Here is a 20,483-nt window from a genome sequence, read left to right as displayed (position 1 = left end):
ATAACAGGAATCTTGTTCCTGATTTTTTTTTTCTAACTGTTGAGTATTATGTTTGTTCCGTGTTTTTGGTAGGTAACTTTTTAATCAGTTTAAGAATGTTTTTTTTTCTCTTCCTTATTTGGGAAGAGTTTTTATTGTGGATGACGTTGAATTTTATCAAAAAATATTTTTTTTGCTTCTGTTGCGATCATCATGTTTTCTCCTTTAATTAATATTTTCATTTATATTTGTAAGTTTCCTAATGGAACACCATGTTTGCATTTAAATGATTAACTTCACTTGTTCAGTATTTTTTTATCTACATTGTTATGTTGAATATGCTAATACTTTGTTTAGGGTTTGTGCCATTTGCTAGTAATTTTCCTTTCTCAGTCACTGGGATAGGGTCCCTGTGTTATTTATCGTGCAAACTCTGTTGCTAATGCAGAGCCTGGCGTTGAGCGGGTGCTCAGTGTAATGTTGCATAAAGAACAGTTTTAGGAAAAGAACAGCCCAGCCCCTGCTGTCTGTGTGCTGCTTGCTGCCCTCACCCTGTACTTTATCCTCCTCACACACTCAGCATGCGGAGCTCTGAGACGTGATGTTTCTCCAGGGATGGTGCGAGGGGCCAGTGGGATGGATCCCCTGGAGCCTGAAACTTTGTGTTCATACATTCTTAGAATCGTCTTAGTAAGTTGGTGTTTTCTCACTTGCAGCTAATGGGGTAGAGTGTCTTGTTTAATGTGTTTTTTAGTATGTGATTGTTTACTTTGTTAAAATTGCATTATTTTTTTCCTTCTTGCTGTTGGGTTACGTCCCTGGTTTGCTGAATTGACTGACCCCAAAGTGCTCAAAAGTGTGAAAGTACTGATGGAATTACCATGTAAATCCTACACTTCGAATCCGCTCGTGAGATGGGAACACAGAATGGGGGCGAGGGGCTCCCTGGATGCTAAAAAGGCCAGGAAGACCTTTGCGTGGCTTCTGGAGGCTGCACCCGGTACATCTGAGAGAAACTGTCTACACATCTCTGCAGAGGCTCACCCTTTTATTTTACGAGCTGAAACAACACAATTTTGAAAGCTGAGCATAGGCTATCAGGATTTCTTAAGATCGAATTGTGGTAAAAATGGCTTGATTGCTAAGATTTTCACTGTTGATTTCTTCACTCTTCAGAGAAGTAAATCAATGCTGTATTGCTGGGCATATTTAAAAACCACATCCGTATGCTGCAGCACACATAAGGAAATTCTTTCTAGAGCCAAATGCAACCAAAGAGTTGTTTAGAAACTGCTCACCACTGAATCCCCAGCTGAGCGTCAACCTGCCAGCTCCCAAAGCACATGTGTTTGGCATTGCTCTTTGGCAAGCCTTGCAAACAGCCAGTGAAACTCACTCAAAATCCCTGGGTTCATACTTCATCCAAATATCCAGAGCATCTGGAAGAAGCACTTCCTGCCATCCCCAGTACTCTGTAATTATGTTTGAGTGTTTTCTATTTTAGTAAAATATAAAATAAAAAAAGAAACCCACTAGAAGTAGAATCTGACTTATACTAAAGCTCTCAGCTACTGAGCCTAATAGGCATATCTTGGTGAAAGACTGACTCTGAGATGCAGCAATGATAATTATAATTATTAATTTAAAATATTCGTGCTTCATGTTGCTTTAAAATATTACGATGAATAGTTTTCTTAAACTGAAACTGTTGTTGCATGTGCCCTGGATGATCATGAGAGCGCCTGAGGATGCTGGAAGCGGGTGCCTGTGGCTCCCTCACCCAATCACTGCACCACATAGGGTGCTGCTCAGCCCCTCTCGGATCAGGAGGTGAGCAGCAGGCCGTTGGGTCCAGTCAGGGCGTGGTGATGTTACTCAGGTGACAAGTCAAGAGTCACCAATGACCAGGCATCCCATTTCAATGCAGGCGCCTTTTTCCAGTTATTAAAGATCACGAAATAACTCACCTCTTACCATTTATATCTCTTACCCGCAAATCAAGGGTATGTAATGACTTTTGCTCCTTTCTTCCTTTGGACTAAACCTTTTAAAGCATATCAGGAAAGTTTTATTTATTAAAAAAAATTTTTTTTTTAAGTTTTTATTTTTATTTTTTTTTATTTTTGGCTGTGTTAGGTCTTCGTTTCTGTGCAAGGGCTTTCTCTAGTTGCGGCAAGCGGGGGCCACTCTTCATCGCGCTGCGCGGGCCTCTCACTGTCGCGGCCTCTCTTGTTGCGGAGCACAGGCTCCAGACGCGCAGGCTCAGTAGTTGTGGCTCACGGGCCCAGCTGCTCCACGGCATGTGGGATCTTCCCAGACCAGGGCTCGAACCCGTGTCCCCCGCATTGGCAGGCAGATTCTCAACCACTGCGCCACCAGGGAAGCCCCAGAAAAGTTTCTAAATATAGTTTCAGAGGGATTTCGTCATGCTTTCCTGGTTTCCCCCTTTTCTGCTGTGGACTCCTTTTTTTCTTTTGCCTCTTTGATGTGTCTGCTGCTTCTACTAGGGTGATCCTGGGGAGCTTCCTTGTTACTAACAGCTTTTTTTTTTAACTTCTTTAAAAAGTTGAGGTAATAATTCACATACCATAAAATTAACCATTTAAAAATGTACAATTTAGAGGTTTTTAGTAAATTCACAAGGTGGTACAATCATCACCACTATCTAATTCCAGAACATTTTCATCATCGACCCCCAAACCCCCCATACCCATTAGCCGTAACATCTTCCCCCAGTCTGGCAACCACTAATCTACATTCTGTTATTGTGGATTTACCTATTCTCTGCATTTCATATAAATGAAATCATGTAATAGGTGGCCTTTTGTGTCCGGCTTCTTTCACTAAGCATAATGCTTTTAACATTTATTCACGCTGTACCGTGTACCAGTATCCCATTCCTGTTTTTGTGGTTGAATAATATTCCATTGTATGGATATACTACGTATTGTTTATCCATTAATCAGCTGGTAGACATTTGGATTGTTTCCACTTTTTGGCTATTATGAATAATGCTATTGTGAACATTTTTGTACAAGTTCTTGTATGAACACATGTTGCCATATGCTAGGTCATACGTTAACTCAACGTTTAACTTTAAGGAACTGCCAGACTATTTCCAAAAGTAGTGGTAATTCTATATTCCAACCAGCCATGAGTGGGGTCCCATTTTTTCCCACAGCCTCACTTTTTTTTTTTTTTTTTTTAAATGATAGCTATCCTAGTAGGTGTAAAGTAGTATTTCATTGTGGGTTTGCTTTGGATTTTCCTAATGCCTAAATATATTGATCATCTTTTCATGTGATTTTTGGCCGTTTGTATCTCTTCTTTGGGGAAATATATATTCACATTCTTTTCCCATTTTTAAATTGGGTCATCTGCCCTTTTGTTATTGAGTTGCAAGTGTTCTTCATATATTCTGAATATACATTTCTTATCAGATATATGATTTGCAAATATTTCTTCCCATTCTGTTGTTTATCTTTTTACTTTCTTGATGGTGTGCTTTGATCCACATAAGTTTTAAATTTTGGTGAAGTCCAGTTTCTCTCTTTTTTGTAACTTGTGCCTTTGGTGTCACGTCTGAGAAACCATTGCCTAATCCAAGGTCAGGAAGATTTACTACTCTATGATTTGTTGACTGTTTTTATCATGAAAGGGTGTTGTACTTTGTTTTTCCTGTGTCTATTGAGGTGATTAAATATATTTATACATGCATACATGTATACCAATAAAACTATTCTGTTAATGTGGTGTATCACATTGACTGATATTTATATGTTGAACCAGTCTTACAATCCTGGGGTAAATCCCACTTGATCACAGTGTAAAATCCTTTTACTCTGCTGCTGGATCCACCTTGCTAGTATTTTGTTGAGGATTTTTATATCTTTATTCAGGGGTGTTGGTCTGTATTTTTCTTATGAAGTCTTTGTCTGGTTTTGCTATTGAGGTTGTACTGGCTTCACAGAATGAGTTGGGAAGTGTTTCTTCCTCTTGTTCTTTTTGGAAGACTTTGTGAAGAGTTGGTATTAATTCTTCTTCTGGTGTTTGAGAGAATTCACAAGTGAACTGTCTGGGCCTGGGTTTTTCTTTGTGCAAAGTTTTTGATTGCTAACTCAATTTTTTTACCTTTTTTAGGTCTGTTTAGATGCTCTGTTTCTTCTCGAGTCACTTTTGATAGTTTGTGTCATTCTAAGAATTTACCCATTTCATCAAGGTTATTTAATGTTATTTTTGGCATATAATTGTTGTCATGTCCCAGGTCTCGAGTGAGTCCCTGAGGCAGGCTGCCAAGTAAGGGTCCTTGGCTTCACACAGGAAAGAATTCAAGAGGGAGCCATAGTAAACTGAAAGCAGGTTTATTTAGAGAGATATACACTCCATAGACAAGAGTGTAGGCTGTCTCAGAAGGCAAGAGCAGCCCTGAGTTGTGGTGGTGGTTAGTTTTCATGGGCTGGGAAATTTCATAGGCTAATGAGTGGGAGGAATGTTCTAGCTATCTTGGAGAAGCAGCAGGGATTTCCAGGAGTTGGGGCACTGCCCACTTTTTGGCCTTTTATGGGTGGCCTTGGAACTGTCATGGCACCTGTGGGCGTGTTGTTTAGCATATGCTAATGCATTACAGTGAGTGTATAATGAGGCTCAAGGTCTATGGAAGTTGACTCTTCCACCATCTTGGGCCTAGTAGGTTCTAACCAGTTTTTGTCATATCCTGCTCTTAATGGTTGTGTCATTCTTTTAATGGTTTCACCCTGCCCCTTCCTTTCTATCTCAAATTGTTCATAATTCTTACTTATAATTCCTCCCCTTCCCCTTACTGACCCTAAAGGTCAATAGTAATGTCCCTTCTTTCATTCCTGATTTTAGTAATTTGAGTCTTTCTTTGTTTCTTGCACAGTTTAGGTAATGGTTTGTCATTTTTTGTTGATCTCGATCATTTCAAAAAACTGACTTCTGGTTTCATTGCTCTTCTTTGTTTTTCTATTCTCTATTTATTTCACTCTAATCTTTATTATTTATTTCCTTCTGCTTGCTTTAGGTTTAGATTACTCTTCTTTTTCTGGTTTCTTAAGATGAAAATTTCAGTTTTTTTAAGATCTTTCTTAATTTTTAACAAAGGCATTTACAGCCATAAATTTCCCTGTGAGCACTGCTTTCACCATATCTTATTAAGTTTTGGTATGTTTCATTCACCTCAAAGTATTTACTAATTTTTCTTGTGATTTCTTCTTTAACTCACTGGTTTTTTTTAGGAGTATGTTGCTCAGTTTTCACATAGTATGTGAATTTCCGAAATTTCCTTCTGTTATTGATTTCCAATTTTATTCCATTGTGGTCAGAGAAGATACTTTGTATGATTTTTAAGCCTTTTAAATTGGTTGAGAAGTGTTTTATGGCCTAACATATTATCTATCCTGGAAAATGTTCCATGTACACTTGAGAAGAATGAGTATTCTGCTATTGGATTGAGTGTTTTATACATGTCTGTTAGGTCTTTGTTATTGTGTTAGGGCGTGCCTTCAATACTAGGCCAGGAAGTTTAAAGTTCTGCCCTAGGGTTCACTTTCTGCTTGTGTGGAGCCTCAGGGTCAGTCAGAGGTGAGATCTTAGACCTTTCTCAGATCTTTCCTAAGCTTATGTGTGATCCTCTGCATGTGCCTCATCTTCTCAATTCCCAGTAAAATGTGGGAGCTTTGCAAACCCCCCGTGGATATCTCATTCTTCAGCCTTTTCTTTTGGGCTCCCTGGCTAGTGTGTTGTTTGCCCCAGCTGCTACCCTTTACCTCAGGCAGACTGATGTTAAAGCATTCAATTAACATCCCTGGGGGAGGAGCCTTTAGCGCTGGGAGGACTCTGTGCAGTTAAACAGAGACAAGCCTTTGAGTGGGGTCTTCTAGAGCCAGGTCAGATAATGATTTCCCTTTGGGAATGAGGCTTTCAAAGATCTGTAGCCCCACTCTCCTCCCTCTGGCACAGGAATGCATGCTATTATTTTTCGAGGCTGCTGCAGAACTGGGGAGCAGGATATGAAACTAGAGTAAGTTAAAATGCCACAAGGTTGAGCTGTTATGCTTGACTAAATGCTGCAAGCCTTTAGTTAATTTCCAGAGTACTGAAAAAGTTGATCTTGACAAATTTTGTCATTTGTTGTTGTTGTTTGCTTTTATGGAGGTGTAAACTTCTGGAGGTTCTTACTCTGCCCGTTTCGCTGGCATCACCACCATCAGTTTTTTAATGGAGGGTCAGGGGCTGAGACGTTGGGGTACCCATGATGTGAAGGGACCATCATGTAAAATTTCTAATAATGATCCTGGATCATTTCTTTTTACTTGGTCAAGAGCAAACTTCTTTAGCTTTGCTGTTATTTACCTTAGGGAAAAAAATGTAATAATCCAGTGATTCGACATGATATGAGCAGCTAAATCATTTTTTTATTCTTCATTTCAGGGACTTTAATATAAAGTTGGCTTTGAATTTAAGTAAATTCTGTTGTTGAGAAGAAGGAATTGGGAGAAACTCTTTGAGTTTTTTTTTTTTTGTTTAGATGCTCATGCCTTGAATAGTATTGCAAAAGACTATTCTTATTAAGTGATATTAAAACTATGCCTGTTTTCTTCTTTTTTACATTTTCAGGGCACCTTTGATGATTACTTGGAGTTATTCCTGCAGTTTGGTTATGTGAGCCTTTTCTCCTGTGTTTACCCACTGGCAGCTGCCTTCGCTGTGCTAAATAATCTCACCGAAGTTAATTCAGATGCCTTAAAAATGTGCAGGGTCTTCAAACGCCCATTCTCAGAACCTTCAGCCAGTATTGGCGTATGGCAGGTAATTATTTGAGAAAAAATTATTTCTTTAAAAAAAAACAAAATGAGGCATTGTGATTAAAAAAAAAAAAAAAAGCTCTATGGAGAGATTTGGGAAAACTGGATTTTATCCTTGCCATGCCACAAACTAGCTGTGTAACTTCAGGTGGTCATTAACTTTCTCTGGGCCATGCTTTTCTTGTTTTTAAAGTTGGGGGCGGGGATGAGCTATAATCTCCACGACTCCTTTCAGATGTGAAACTTTGACAGTTTTCTTGGAGAGTAGTCAGCTGGGCCTCACCCATGGGTACTAATGAGGCCCTCCCCACTGCAGTGTCAGTGGAAATCACTGACACTGGACTTCTACTGGGGAGCCTGGACTTCCACTTCCACTCCTACCTGGCAGTAATGAGATTCCCTTTCAGATCCCTGCTAGGGTGGTCTCAGAGAAAGCCCAGTGGAGAGTCAGGATTTTAATACCACCCAAGAGGCCACATGAGTGCACAAAGGAGAGACTTGTACCCCTCTGTCAAAGGAGGTATTAGTGGTAGTCTAGTGGGAAGCCAGAACTCTGGCCCCTCTCCAGCAATAATAAGGACCCCACTTCCCACCTTGGGTGTCAGTGGTGTCCAGGTGGAGGACCTGGACTTCTGCCTCTACCTGCTAGTGACAAGATATTGTCCCCTGCTGGAGTGGTATCAGAGGAACCAACTAAAACAAAAGGTTATACAAAATCTGGAGTCTTATAACACCTAAAGTATCAAGGTTTTTATTAAAAAAATCACTCATTATACCAAGAACCAGGATGATACCAAACTGAATGAAAAAAAGGCAATCAGCAGATGCCACCACCAGGATGACACACACATGTTGGAAATACTGGACAAAGATTTTAAAGCAGTCACAATAAAAATGCTTCAATAAGCAATTACAAACACACCTAAAACAGATGAAAAAATAGAATGTCTCAGCAAAGAAATAGACACAAAGGAGAATCAAATGGACATTTTAGAAGTTGAAAATATAATAAACAAAAAGCTCAGTGAATGGGTGCAATAGCAGAATGGAAGGGATAGAGGAACTGGAAAATAGAAAAATAGAAATTACCTGATCTGAACAACAGAGAGAAAATAGACTGAAGAAGTAAATATAGCCTCAGAGACCTGTGTGACTATAACAACAACAACAAAATCTAACATTCCTGTTATTGGAGTCCAAGAAGGAAAGGAGAAAGAAGGAAGGGCTGAAAAGGCACTTGAAGTAATAATGGCCAAAACTTTTCAAACTTGGCAAGAGACCTAAAACTATAGGTTCAAGAAGCCAAGTGAACCCCAAACAAAGAAGTTCATGCCAAAACACATCATAATTAAACATCTGAAAACTAAAGACAAGGAAAAAAAATCTTGAAAGCACTAAGAGAGAAATGACATCTTACCTATAGGGGAAAAACAATTAGAATGACAGCCAGTTTCTCATCAGAAATCATGGAGGCCAGAAGAAAGTGGCACAGTATTTTCCAAGGCTAAAAAATACTGTCAATACAGAATCCTATATTCAGAGAAAATATCCTTTGGGAAGGAAGGGGAAATCAAGACACTCTCAAACGAAGGAAGAGTAAGAGAATTTTTTGCTAGCAGACCTATCCTAAAAGAATGGCTAAAAGTTCTGTAAACTGAGGAAATGATAAAGGGACAATGTCAGGAAGCAGAAACATGGTAAACAAAAACACAAGTAAAAACAGTATATTTTCCTTCTACTCCTGAGTCTTTAAAGTTATGTTTGACAGTTGAAGCCAAAAAATACAACACTATTTAATGGTTCTAAGTATATGTAGAAAAAATATTATGACAATTGTATTATAAATGGGGAGTGATAAAGGGAGGTAAGATTTCTGTACTTTACTCAAACTAAATGACACAAGTAGACTGAATGTATACATATATATACACACACATATAAAATATAGTATATATATTTGTGTGTGTATGTCTGTATATAGAGCAACCTCTAAAAAGCTATATTATTTAAAAGATACACTCAAAAACATAGTTAAATCAAAATGTAGTACTAAAAAATGTTGAGGTAACCTACAGTAAGACAAGATGAAGAAAACAGAGATATGAAAGCACAGAAAACGAAGAAATGGCAGACTTAAGTCAATATTTTGATTAACTGTAAAGGGTCTAAAGACATGAGTTAAAGACAAAGATTGGCATAATGGATTAAAATGCGTAACTCAACTATATGCCATCTACAAGAAACCCAATTTAAACATGATATAGGCAGGTTGAAAGTAAAAGGATAGAAAAAATATATGTGGAAAAATTAATTGTAAGGAAGCAGAAGTGGCTATATTAATATCATATAGAGTAGACTTCTGAGCAAAGAAAACTACCAGAAAGGAACATTCTCTGATGATAAAAGGGTCAAATTATCAAGACGATGTAGAAATCTTAATATATATTCAGCAAACAACAAGGTTGTAAAATATGTGAACTAAAAACATAGAACTAAAAGGAGAAATAGATAAATACACAATTATAGTTAGAAACTTCAACATCCCTTTCTCAACAGTTGACAGAACACTGGATAAAAAATAATCAAGGTTATTGAAGAACTCAACAACACCATCAAATAACAGAATCTAATCCATGTTATAGAGCATTCTACTCAACAGTAGAATATACTGTCACCTTCAACTTGATAAGGAGCATCTATTTAAAAAAACTTAAAGCTAGTGTCATACTTATTAGTGAAAGATTGAATGCTTTCTTTCTAAGATTAAGAACAATGCAAGAATGTCCACTGTCACTACTTTTATTGAATATAGTACTAGAAATTCTAACTAGCGTAGTAAGGCCAATGATATCTCCAATTTACCCACTAGCTGACCACAGGTACATGAGCAAGCCCAGTCAAGGTCAGCTAGACCAGAAAAATTGCATAGGTGAGCACAGCCTAAATTGTCCACCTGCAGAATCATGAGCTAAGTAAATGGTTGTTGTTTTAAGCCAGAGAGTTTGGGATGGTTTGTTACACAGCAATAGCTAACTAATGTAGGAAGACTAAGTATTCTAAATATATCAGTTCTCCATTAATTTACAAATTAATTAATCTACAAATGAGCTTATAAATGTAGCACTATCTCAATGGAAGTTTTTTTTTTAACTAGGTAAACTTATTGTCAAGTTCACAGGGAAAAATAAATGAAATAGAATAGCAAGAAAACTATAAAGAATAAGGGCAGGAACACTCCTTCCTACGTATTAAAACTTGTTATAGAACCTCAGTTGTTAAAGTAGTGTAGTGCTGGTGCATCATTAGACAATCAAACCAATGGAACAGGATTAAAAGTCCAGAAATTCAGTATATGATATAGGTGAAACGTCAATTCAATGGAGAAAATCATTAACCGTCCACCAATAGTTTTGGGATAATTAAGTCTCCAAAGTGTGTGTGTCGGGGGGTAGTTTGCTCTTCAGAAGTTAAGAGGAAAAACGGCAAGACACAGAATGGGAGAAAATGTTGACAATACATTTGTCTGCCAAAGAATTTGTATTCAGATTATATGAAGGACTCACCAACTTAATAATAAGACAATTAAATGAAAACATGGACAAAATATTTGAAGAAATGCTTCACTAAAGAATATATACAAATGGCCAATGAGCTCATGAAAATATTTAGAATTAGCTGCCAGGGAAATGCACATGAAAACCACAATGCAATAGCACTGTATACCTGTTTTAAAATTAAGAAGACTGATAATGCCAAGTGTTGGCAATGAGGTATAGTAACTGGAACTCTCATACATTGCTGATAAGGATGTACTATAATGGTCACTTGGCAAAACTAGATTGCAGTTTGTAAAAAAGTTCAACATACAGCTACCATGCCACCCAGCACTTCTACTCTTAGAAATCCAGGGGAAATGAAAGAATATGTCCATACGAAGACTGCACAGGAGTGTCCATAGTAACTTTATTCACAGTTATTCCAGTAGTCCAAAACTGGAAACAACCCAACTTGCTGTCAATAGGTAAATGGGTAAAAAAATAATTATGGTATATTCATAAAATGGAGCACTACTCGGCAGTAAAAAAGGAATAAATTACTGATAACATACAATGTTAAAATCTGTATGCTGCTAAACCAAGGTGGTGGAGGAGTAGGAGGATGGTGGAGTTCAACTCTTTTCACAAATGCATCACGAATACAGATGGAACAATTCTCACAGAACACTGGCTGAACACTAGCAGAAGACCTTGGACACTGGAAAGGACAAGAAAGATCCCCACATAACTGGGTAGGACAAAAGAAAGAAGGGAAAAAGAAGAGGAGAGGAAGCAGGATGGAATCTGCGCACTTGGGGAGGAGCTGAAGCAGAGGAGAGGCTCCTGTATCTGGGGAAGCCCCCTCACCAACGAGGAAATCAGTTGGGACAGAAGGGGAGCATCTGAGGCTGTCAGAAGAGCATGAAACGGCTGGTCTGTGGCAGACAGGACAGAGTAAGACCTACACAGATGGTCCGTGCCACAGCCCTGTGCGTCCCAGACTGGGACGTGAGTCCACTGGTGCACACGGGGGCTGAGAGCTGGAATGTGGGAATTGGAGAACAAACCCAAGGGGAGGACTGCTGTTGGCTGCGAGGAGACAGTCAGAGGGGATGGGAGAGAGGTAATCCGCAACTGGGAATGCTTGTGGAGGAAACCCAGACTGCCATAGAAGCAAGGTGCCACTGTTGAGTGATGCGCAGGGGGTGGAACCACCATTGCAGCCTCTCTCTCCCCATGCGCCGGCCTCCTGCCCCACCAAGTGCTAGGAAAAGCCCCCACCAGAGCTGACCTTCTCACGCCTGCTGCCAGGTGCTAGGAAAAGACCCCACCAGGGCTGACCTTCTTGCACCAGCTGCCAGGCGCTAGGAAAGGCTACCACTAGGGCCAGATCTCTCGCACCCATGGCTGCCAGCTTTCCCATTCACCTGTCGCCGGCAGGGCCCCTGCGAACCAGGCAGTTGTGCCACCTCCATGTCCTGTCCTCACCGGGGCAGACCCGACTGCTCCAGGGCAGCCTCGGGAGCAGACTCCTGTGGGTGGCCCACATGCAGAGGTGGGGCTAAAACCACAGATGAGCCCCAGGGGCGGGGCGACTAAGGAAGAGGAACAAAAACCTTTCCGTGCAGCTGCACAAACCACAGATTAAATCCCTGCAATCAGCTTGGTAAACCCTGCATCTATGGAATATCTGAATGGACAACGAGTGTTCCCACAACTGAAATCAGTCTAGCTCTAGCAGCTGTGGACTTTGGGGACTAGTACATGCGGGAGTTGGGCCAGGTCAGAGTCTGAGCTGCCCCCACAGTGCCCACAGAGGAACCAGAGACTTACCTAGAGGTTTTGGAGGGCCTCCTGGGGAGGTGAAGGTTGGCTGTGACTCACGGTGGGGGCAAGGACACTGACAGCTGAGACCACAGGAAAATATAATTATTACTGTTTTTTTAATGTTTTGCTTTGTTCTGTTCTTCTGTTTTCTAAATTTCTTTTTACTTTTTATTTAGTTAAAAAAATTTTTTTAATATATTTTAAATTCTTTTATATTTCTATTTCTGCATTACTATTTTGCTGTTCTCTGTTTTTTCCTTGTTTTTTTCCTTTCCTTTGTTCTATTTTGTTTTCATCTTATTTTTCATTTGCTCTATTTGTTCTTATCTTTTTTATGTTTTTTTTTCTCATTTTTGTGTTTTGTTTTCTTTGCTTTTTCCTTCAGTTTGCATTCTGCTTTTGTTTTTTTTTTAGTTTTTGTTTTTGTTAGTTTTGTTTTTAATTGTTTGATTTTGTTTTGGGATTCATTGGTTTATCTGGTGGTTCTCTTGTTTTTTGATTTCTCTGTTTTTGTTTTTGTTTCTTATTTTGTGTGTGTATGTGTTCGGCTTTTTGTTTGTTTGGTTTTGCTTTTACCATGTGGGGTTTTGTTTGTTCATTTGTTTTTAATTGTTGCTGTTGCTGTTTGCTTCTTTTTGTCTTTGCTATTTGTCTTGGGTATTGTTTGCCTGTTTGCTTTCATTTGTTTTCTTCCTGCCCTTTTTTTTTCTTTTTCTTTTTCCCCCTTTTTTCCAAGCTGTGTGGCTTGTGGGGTCCCAGGCCTTGGTTCCCAGGCCGGGGGTCGGGCCTGAGTCTCTGAGGTGGGAGAGCCGAGTCTAGGACTCTGGAACACCAGAGAATTTCTGGCCCCAAGGAATATTAATCAGTGAGAGCTCTCCTGGAGGTCCCCAGCTCGACTCCAAGACCTGGCTCCACTCAACTGCCTGCCGGCTCCAGTGCTGAATGCTGCATGCCAAACAACAAGGGAGACAGGAACACAAACCCACCCATTAGCAGATAGACTGCCTAAAGTTGTACTAAGCCTACAGACACCCCAAAGCACACCACCTGACGTGACCCTGCCCGTCAGAGGGAAAAGATCCAGCTCTACCCACCAGAACAGAGGCACCAGTCCCTCCCACCAGGAAGCCTACACAAGTCACTGGACCAACCTCACTCACTGGGGGCAGCCTGCAGAAAGAAGACCTCAAACACAGTAACTTAGACAAAATGAGAAGACAGAGAAATATGTTGCAGATGAAGGAGCAAGGTAAAAACCCACAAGACCAAATAAATGAAGAGGAAATAGGCAATCTACCTGAAAAAGAATTCAGAGTAATGATAGTAAAGATGATCCAAAATCTCAGAAATAGAATGGAGAAAATACAAGAAACGTTTAACAAGGACCTAGGAAAACTAAAGGACAAACAAACAGTGATGAACAACACAATAACTGAAATTAAAAATACACTAGAAGGAATCAATAGCAGAATAACTGAGGCAGAATGGATAAGTGAGCTGGAAGATAGAATGGTGGAAATAACTGCCACAGAGCAGAATAAAGAACAAAGAATGAAAAGAATGGAGAACAGTCTCAGAGACCTCTGGGACAACGTTAAATGCACCAACATTGGAAGTATAGGGGTCCCAGAAGAAGAAGAGAAAGAGAAAGGGTCTGAGAAATATTTGAAGAGATTATAGTTGAAAAATTCCCTAACATGGAAAGGAAACAGTCAAGTCTAGGAAGCACAGAGAGTCCCATACAGGATAAACCCTAGGAGAAACACACCAAGACGCATATTAATCAAACTAACAAAAATTAAATTCAAAGAAAATATATTAAAAGCAGGAAGGGAAAAGCAACAAATAACAACAAGGAAAAAGCAACAAATAACATACAAGGAAATCCCCATAAGGGGATATCAGCTGATCTTTCAGCAGAAACTCTGTAGGCTAGAAGGGAGTGGCAGGATATATTTAAAGTGATGAAAGGGAAAAACTACAACCAAGATTACTCTACCCAGCAAGGCTCTCATTCAGATTTGACAGAGAAATCAAAAACTTTACAGATAAGCAAAAGCTAAGAGAATTCAGCATCACCAGACCAGCTTTGCAGCAAATGCTAAAAGAACTTCTCTAGGCAGGAAACACAAGAGAAGGAAAAGACCTACAATAACAAACCCAAAACAATTAAGAAAATGGTAATAGAAACATACATATTGATGATTACTTTAAACGTAAATGGATTAAATGCTCCAATCAAAACACAGACTGGGGACTTCCTGGTCCAGTGGTTAAAGAATCCACCTTACAATGCAGGGGATGTGGGTTTGATCCCTGGTCAGGGAACTAAGATCCCACATGCTGTGGGGAAACTGAGCCCGCCTGCCACAGCTACTGAGCTCACGTGCCACAACTAATGAGCTCGCGCACCTCAGCTAGAGCCTGCATGCCACAAAATACAGAGCCCATGTGCTCTGGAACCTGTGCGCCACAACTAGAGGAGAGAAAACCTGCACGCTACAACTGGAGAGAAGCCTGTGCACCACAACAAAGAGCCCACACACCACAACGAAAGATCCCGTGTGCCTCAGCAAAGATCCCGCATGCCACAACTAAGACCTGACGCAGCCAAACATAAATTAAAAAAAAAAAAAAAAGGCACAGACTGGCTGAATGGATACCAAAACAAGACCCATATGTATGTTGTCTACAAGAGACCCACTTTAGACCTAGGGACACATACAGACTGAAAGTGAGGGGATGGAAAAAGATACTCCATGCAAATGGAAATCAAAAGAAAGCTGGAGTAGCAATACTCATATCAGACAAAATAGACTTCAAAATAAAGACTGTCATAAGAGACAAGGAAGGACACTACATAATGATCAAAGGATCAATCCAAGAAGAAGATATAGCAATCGTAAATATTTATGTACCCAACATGGGAGCAGTTCAATACATAAGGCAAGTGCTACCCGCCATAAAAGGGGAAATTGAGAGTAACACAGTAATACTGGGGGACTTTAACACTCTACTTACACCAATGGATAGATCATCCAGACAGAAAATTAATAAGGAAACACAAGCCTTCAGTGACACATTAGAGCAGATAGACTTTTATGTTATTCATAGGGCATTCCACCTGAAAACAGCAGAATACACTTTCTTCTCAACTGCACACGGAACACTCTCCAGGATAGATCACATCTTGGGTCACAAATCAAGCCTCGGTAAAGTTAAGAAAATTGAGATCATATCAAGCATCTTTTCCCACCACAACACTATGAGATTAGAAATCAATTACAGGAAAAAAAGACTGTAAAAAACAGAAACACATGGAGGCTAAACAATGCACTACTAAATAACCAAGGGATCACTGAGGAAATCAAAAAATACCTAGAAACAAATGACAATGAAAATACAATGACCCAAAATCTATAGGATGCAGCAAAAGCAGTTCTAAGAGGGATTTTTATAGCAATACAATTCTACCTCAAGAAACAAGAAAAATCTCAAATAAACAACCTAACCTTACACCTAAAGCAACTGGAGAAAGAAGAAACAAAACCCAAAGTTAGGTGAAGGAACGAAATCATAAACATCAGAGCAGAAATAAATGAAATAGAAATGAAAAAAAAAAACAGTAGCAAAGATCAATAAAACTAAAAGCTGGTTCTTTGAGAAGATAAACAAAATTGATAAACCTTTAGCCAGACTCATCAAGAAAAAGAGGGAGAGGACTCACATCAATAAAATTAGAAATGAAAAAGGAGAAGTTACAACAGACACTGCAGGAATACAAAGGATCCTAAGAGACTACCACAAGCAACTCTATGCCAATAAAATGGACAACCTGGAAGAAATGGACAAATTCTTAGAAAGGTGTACAACCTTCCAAGACTGAACCAGGAAGAAATAGAAAACATGAACAGACCAATCACAAGTAATGAAATTGAAACTATGATTGAAAATCTTCCAACAAACCAAAGTCCAGGACAAGATGGCTTCGCAGGTGAATTCTATCAAACATCTAGAGAAGAGCTAATACCTATCCTTCTCAAACTCTTCAAAAAATTGCAGAGAGAGGAACACTTCCAAATTCATTCTACAAGGCCACCATCACCCTGGTACCAAAACCAGACAAAGATATCACAAAAAAAGAAAATTACAAGCCAATATCACTGATGAACATAGATGCAAAAATCCTCAACAAAACACTAGCAAACCAAATCCAACAACACATTAGAAGGATCATACACCATGATCAAGTGAGATTTATCCCAGGGATGCAAGGATTCTTCAATATACGCAAATCAGTCAATGTGATACACCATATTAACAAATTAAAGAATAAAAACCATGTGATCATCTCAATAGGTGCAGAAAAATCTTTTGACAAAATTCAACACCCATTTATGTAAGAAATCTCCAGAAAGTGGGCATAGAGCAACTTACCTCAACATAATAAAGGCCATATATGACAAACCCACAGCAAACATTTTTTCAATGGTGAAAAACTGAAAGCATTTCCTCTAAAATCAGGAACAAGACAAGGGTGCCCACTCTCGCCATTATTATTCCACATGGTTTTGGAAGTCCTAGCCACGGCAGTCAGAGAAGAAAAAGAAAAGGAGTCCAAATTGGCAAAGAAGAAGTAAAACTGTCACTTTGCAGGTGACATGATACTATACATAGAGAATCTTAAAGTTGCCACCAGAAAACTACTAGGGCTAATCAATGAATTTAGAAAAGTCTCAGGGTACAAAATTAATACACAGAAATCTCTTGCATTCCTATACACTAATAATGAAAGATCAGAAAGAGAAATAAGGAAACAAACCCATTTACCACTGCAACAAAAAGAATAAAATACCTAGGAATTAGCCTACCTAAGGAGGCAAAAGAACTGTATGCAGAAAGCTGTAAGATACTGATGAGAGAAATCAAAGATGGCACAAACAGATGGAGAGATATACCATGTTCTTGGATTGGAAGAATCAATATTGTGAAAATGTACTACCCAAAGCAATCTACAGATTCAATGCAATCTCTATCAAACTACCAATGGCATTTTTCACAAGACTAGAACAAAAAATTTTACAACTTGTATGGAAACACAAAAGACCTCAAATAGCAAAAGCAGTCTTGAGAAAGAAAAATGGAGCTGGAGGAATCACTCTCCCTGACTTCAGACTATACTACAGGGCTACAAGTAATCAAGACAGTATGGTACTGGCACAAAAACAGAAATATAGGTCAATGGAACAGGATGAAAGCCCATAGATAAATCCACGCACACTGTGGTCACCTTATCTATGACAAAGGAGGCCAGAATATACAATGGAGAAAAGACAGCCTCTTCAATAAGTGGTGCTGGGAAAACTGGACAGCTACATGTAAAAGAATGAAATTAGAACACTCCCTAACACCATACACAAAAATAAACTCAAAATGGATTCGAGACCTAAATGTAAGGCCAGATGCTATAAAACTCAGAATGGGAGAAAATATTTGCAAACGAAGCAACTGACAAAAGATTAATCTCCAAACTATACAAACAGCTCATACAGCTCAATATCAAAAAAACACCCAATCAAAAAATGGGTGGAAGACCTAAATAGACATTTATCCAAAGAAGACAGCAGATGGCCAACAAACACATGAAAAGATGCTCAACATCACTAATTATTAGAAAAATGCAAATAAAAAGTACGATGAGATATCACCTCACACTGGTCAGAATGGCCATCATCAAAAAGTCTACAAACAATAAATGCTGGAGAGGGCGTGGAGAAAAGGGAACCCTCTTACACTGTTGGTGGGAATTGATACAGCCGCTATGGAGAACAGTGTGGAGGTTCCTTAAAAACTAAAAATAGAACTTCCATGTAACCCAGCAATCCCACTACTGGGCATATACCCAGAGAAAACCATAAATGAAAAAGACAGATGCACCCCAATGTTCATTGCAACACTGTTTACAATAGCCAGGGCATGGAAACAACCTAAATGTCTGTTGACAGAGGAATGGATAAAGAAGTTGTGGTAATATATACAAAGGAATTTTCCTCAGCCATAAAAAGGAATGAAATTGGGTCATTTGTAGAGACACGGATGAACCTAGAGACTGTCATACAGAGTGAAGTAAGTCAGAGAGAGAAAAACAAATATATATTAACGCATATATGTGGAATGTGGAAACATTGGTATAGACAATCTTATTTACAAAGCAGAAATAGAGACAGATGTAGAGGACAAACATATGGATATCAAGGGGGGAAGGGGGGGTGTGGGATGAATTGGGAGATTGGGATTAACATAATGCACTACTGATACTATGTATAAAGTGAATAACTAGTGAGAACCTAGTATATAGCACAGGGAACTCCACTCAGTGCTTGTGATGACCTCAGTGCGAAGGAAATCCAAAAAAGAGGGGATATATGTATTCATATAGCTGATTCACTTTGCTGTACAGCAGAAACGAACACAACATTGTAAAGCAACTATACTCCAATAAAAATATTATTAAAAAATCAGTATGCCAAGTGAAAGAAGCAGACAAAAGCATGTATACTGTATGATTCTAATTATATAGAATTCTGGAAAGTCAAACTAATATATAGTGACAAAAAAACAGATCAGTGTTTGCTTGGGGCCAGGTACAAAGTGAGGGGGGGTTTGCTTGGGGCCAGGTACAAAGTGAGGGGTGGTTTGCTTGGGGCCAGGAATCTTTTGGGGAAAATGGAAATATCCTATTTGTGATGGTGGTTTCACTGGTAAATACACTTATCAAAAGTTAATGAAGTGTATACCATAAATGAGTACAATTTATTATATGTAAATTGGAACTCAGTATAGGTGATATTTAAAAACCCAAAAGCTTAGTTAGAAATGTATTAAAAATGCAGGAAGCCAGACACTGTCATGTGCTGCCAATGGGAAAGTGAACTGGTCAACCCTGGGGAGTTCAGCTTACTATTATCTATCAAAATTATGAACACAGTGGCACCTTTGACTCAACTAGTCCACTTTCAGGAACTTATCCCACTTCCACACTTCTTAAATGATGTGTTTGCAAGTTTACTAACTGTAGCATTGTTTGTAATAGCAAGCAGTTAGGAAATGGTTAAATAAACCTTGGTACACTGATGCAATGAAATACTTAAGCAGTTGTGACTTAAGTCTTACGTTGTGACTTAAGAATGAGGGAGATCTTTGAGTACTGACACAGAATATCCTCCAAGACATTTTAAGTGACAAAAGCAAGGGGCCTGACAATGTGTATTATGCTGAGAGTAAGAAAGTATATGTTCAGGTTTGCTTATATTTATTTGCATACAAAGTGTCTGGAAAGATACATAAGAAATTAATAATAGTGACTATCTTATGGGGAGAACAGGAGGTGATGAAGGGGAGAAAGGGGACAAGGAGACTCTTCCCTATACACTGATAACATTTTATTTTTGAACTAATTTATAATAAATCAATAAATAGAAATTCAAAGCTATTTTAAGATAAAGTCCTGAGCAGATTTGTTGTAAAGAAAACTGGAAAAATAAGAAGATTACACAAAGGATTTCTAAAATATTATAAGATGGTAGATATTCTTCCTTGGACAAGATTTTATTAAGTTTGGATCCAATCATGTTTTGTTTTGCTTCTGTATTTCTAATAGTAATTGTATTTCTTAGAATTAGACATTGTTATTAAGTAGTGATCACCAAGTGCTGTACATAAAAAGAAAGAAAGAAAGAGAAAGAGAGAAAGAGGGAAAGAAAAGAAAGAACAATGGTCACAATGTTTCCATAGTCCATACTCAGTAATCCGCACCAGTCTCCTTCATGGGACCCTGGCTCAGTCTACTTAGTAGGTCTCAGTGGGGCATCTGTATTTTTCTGAAGTTCTACAGGTGATTCAGTAAATATCACTAGGAAGGGATCACTATCACTGGTGCCTCGGGTATGGCTGAACCAGATGTGGTATGTGGTCTGTCAAAGTAGAAGGACAGTTTCACGAAATGAATTCTATTTGAAATCATACCTGTTTTTGAATGTGAAACATTCTCTCTGGCGGCCCTAGTTTAGATTCCCTTTAGCTATGCATAGAATCAAGTAACTTTAATAGTGTATTTTTCTTGGATGTGTTCCCAATTCAGGTCCCTGGCCACATCCATTTGGGAAGATAGAACATACTGTTTGGGATATTCAAGCCAAAAGTATCTGAAATACCTTCTAACAGTATGGCTTTTTTGAGCTAACGAAAATCATGGCATTATAGAGAAAAAGTTGTACGTGTCCTTGGAATGTTTAGAACTAAGGAAAGACTTTAGGTA

The 20,483-nt window shown here is 38.9% G+C and overlaps 1 protein-coding gene across 3 annotated transcripts in view; it reads left to right on the top strand.

Annotated features, from left to right (window-relative positions):
- ANO10 (anoctamin 10) overlaps nt 1-20,483 on the top strand; it is a 235,325-nt gene that overhangs the window by 42,511 nt on the left and 172,331 nt on the right. For all 3 annotated transcript variants that reach the window (XM_082348547.1, XM_082348549.1, XM_082348548.1), the window contains exon 10: nt 6,616-6,807. In XM_082348547.1, coding sequence (XP_082204673.1) covers nt 6,616-6,807 — 192 coding nt within the window. The remainder of the gene's footprint in view (nt 1-6,615; nt 6,808-20,483) is intronic.

Source organism: Balaenoptera borealis (genome assembly GCF_965194805.1).
Source record: "Balaenoptera borealis genome assembly, chromosome: 12".
Lineage (NCBI taxonomy): Eukaryota > Metazoa > Chordata > Mammalia > Artiodactyla > Balaenopteridae > Balaenoptera > Balaenoptera borealis.
Note: the sequence above shows the minus strand (reverse complement) of the source record. Positions and strands in the feature narration are given on the sequence as shown.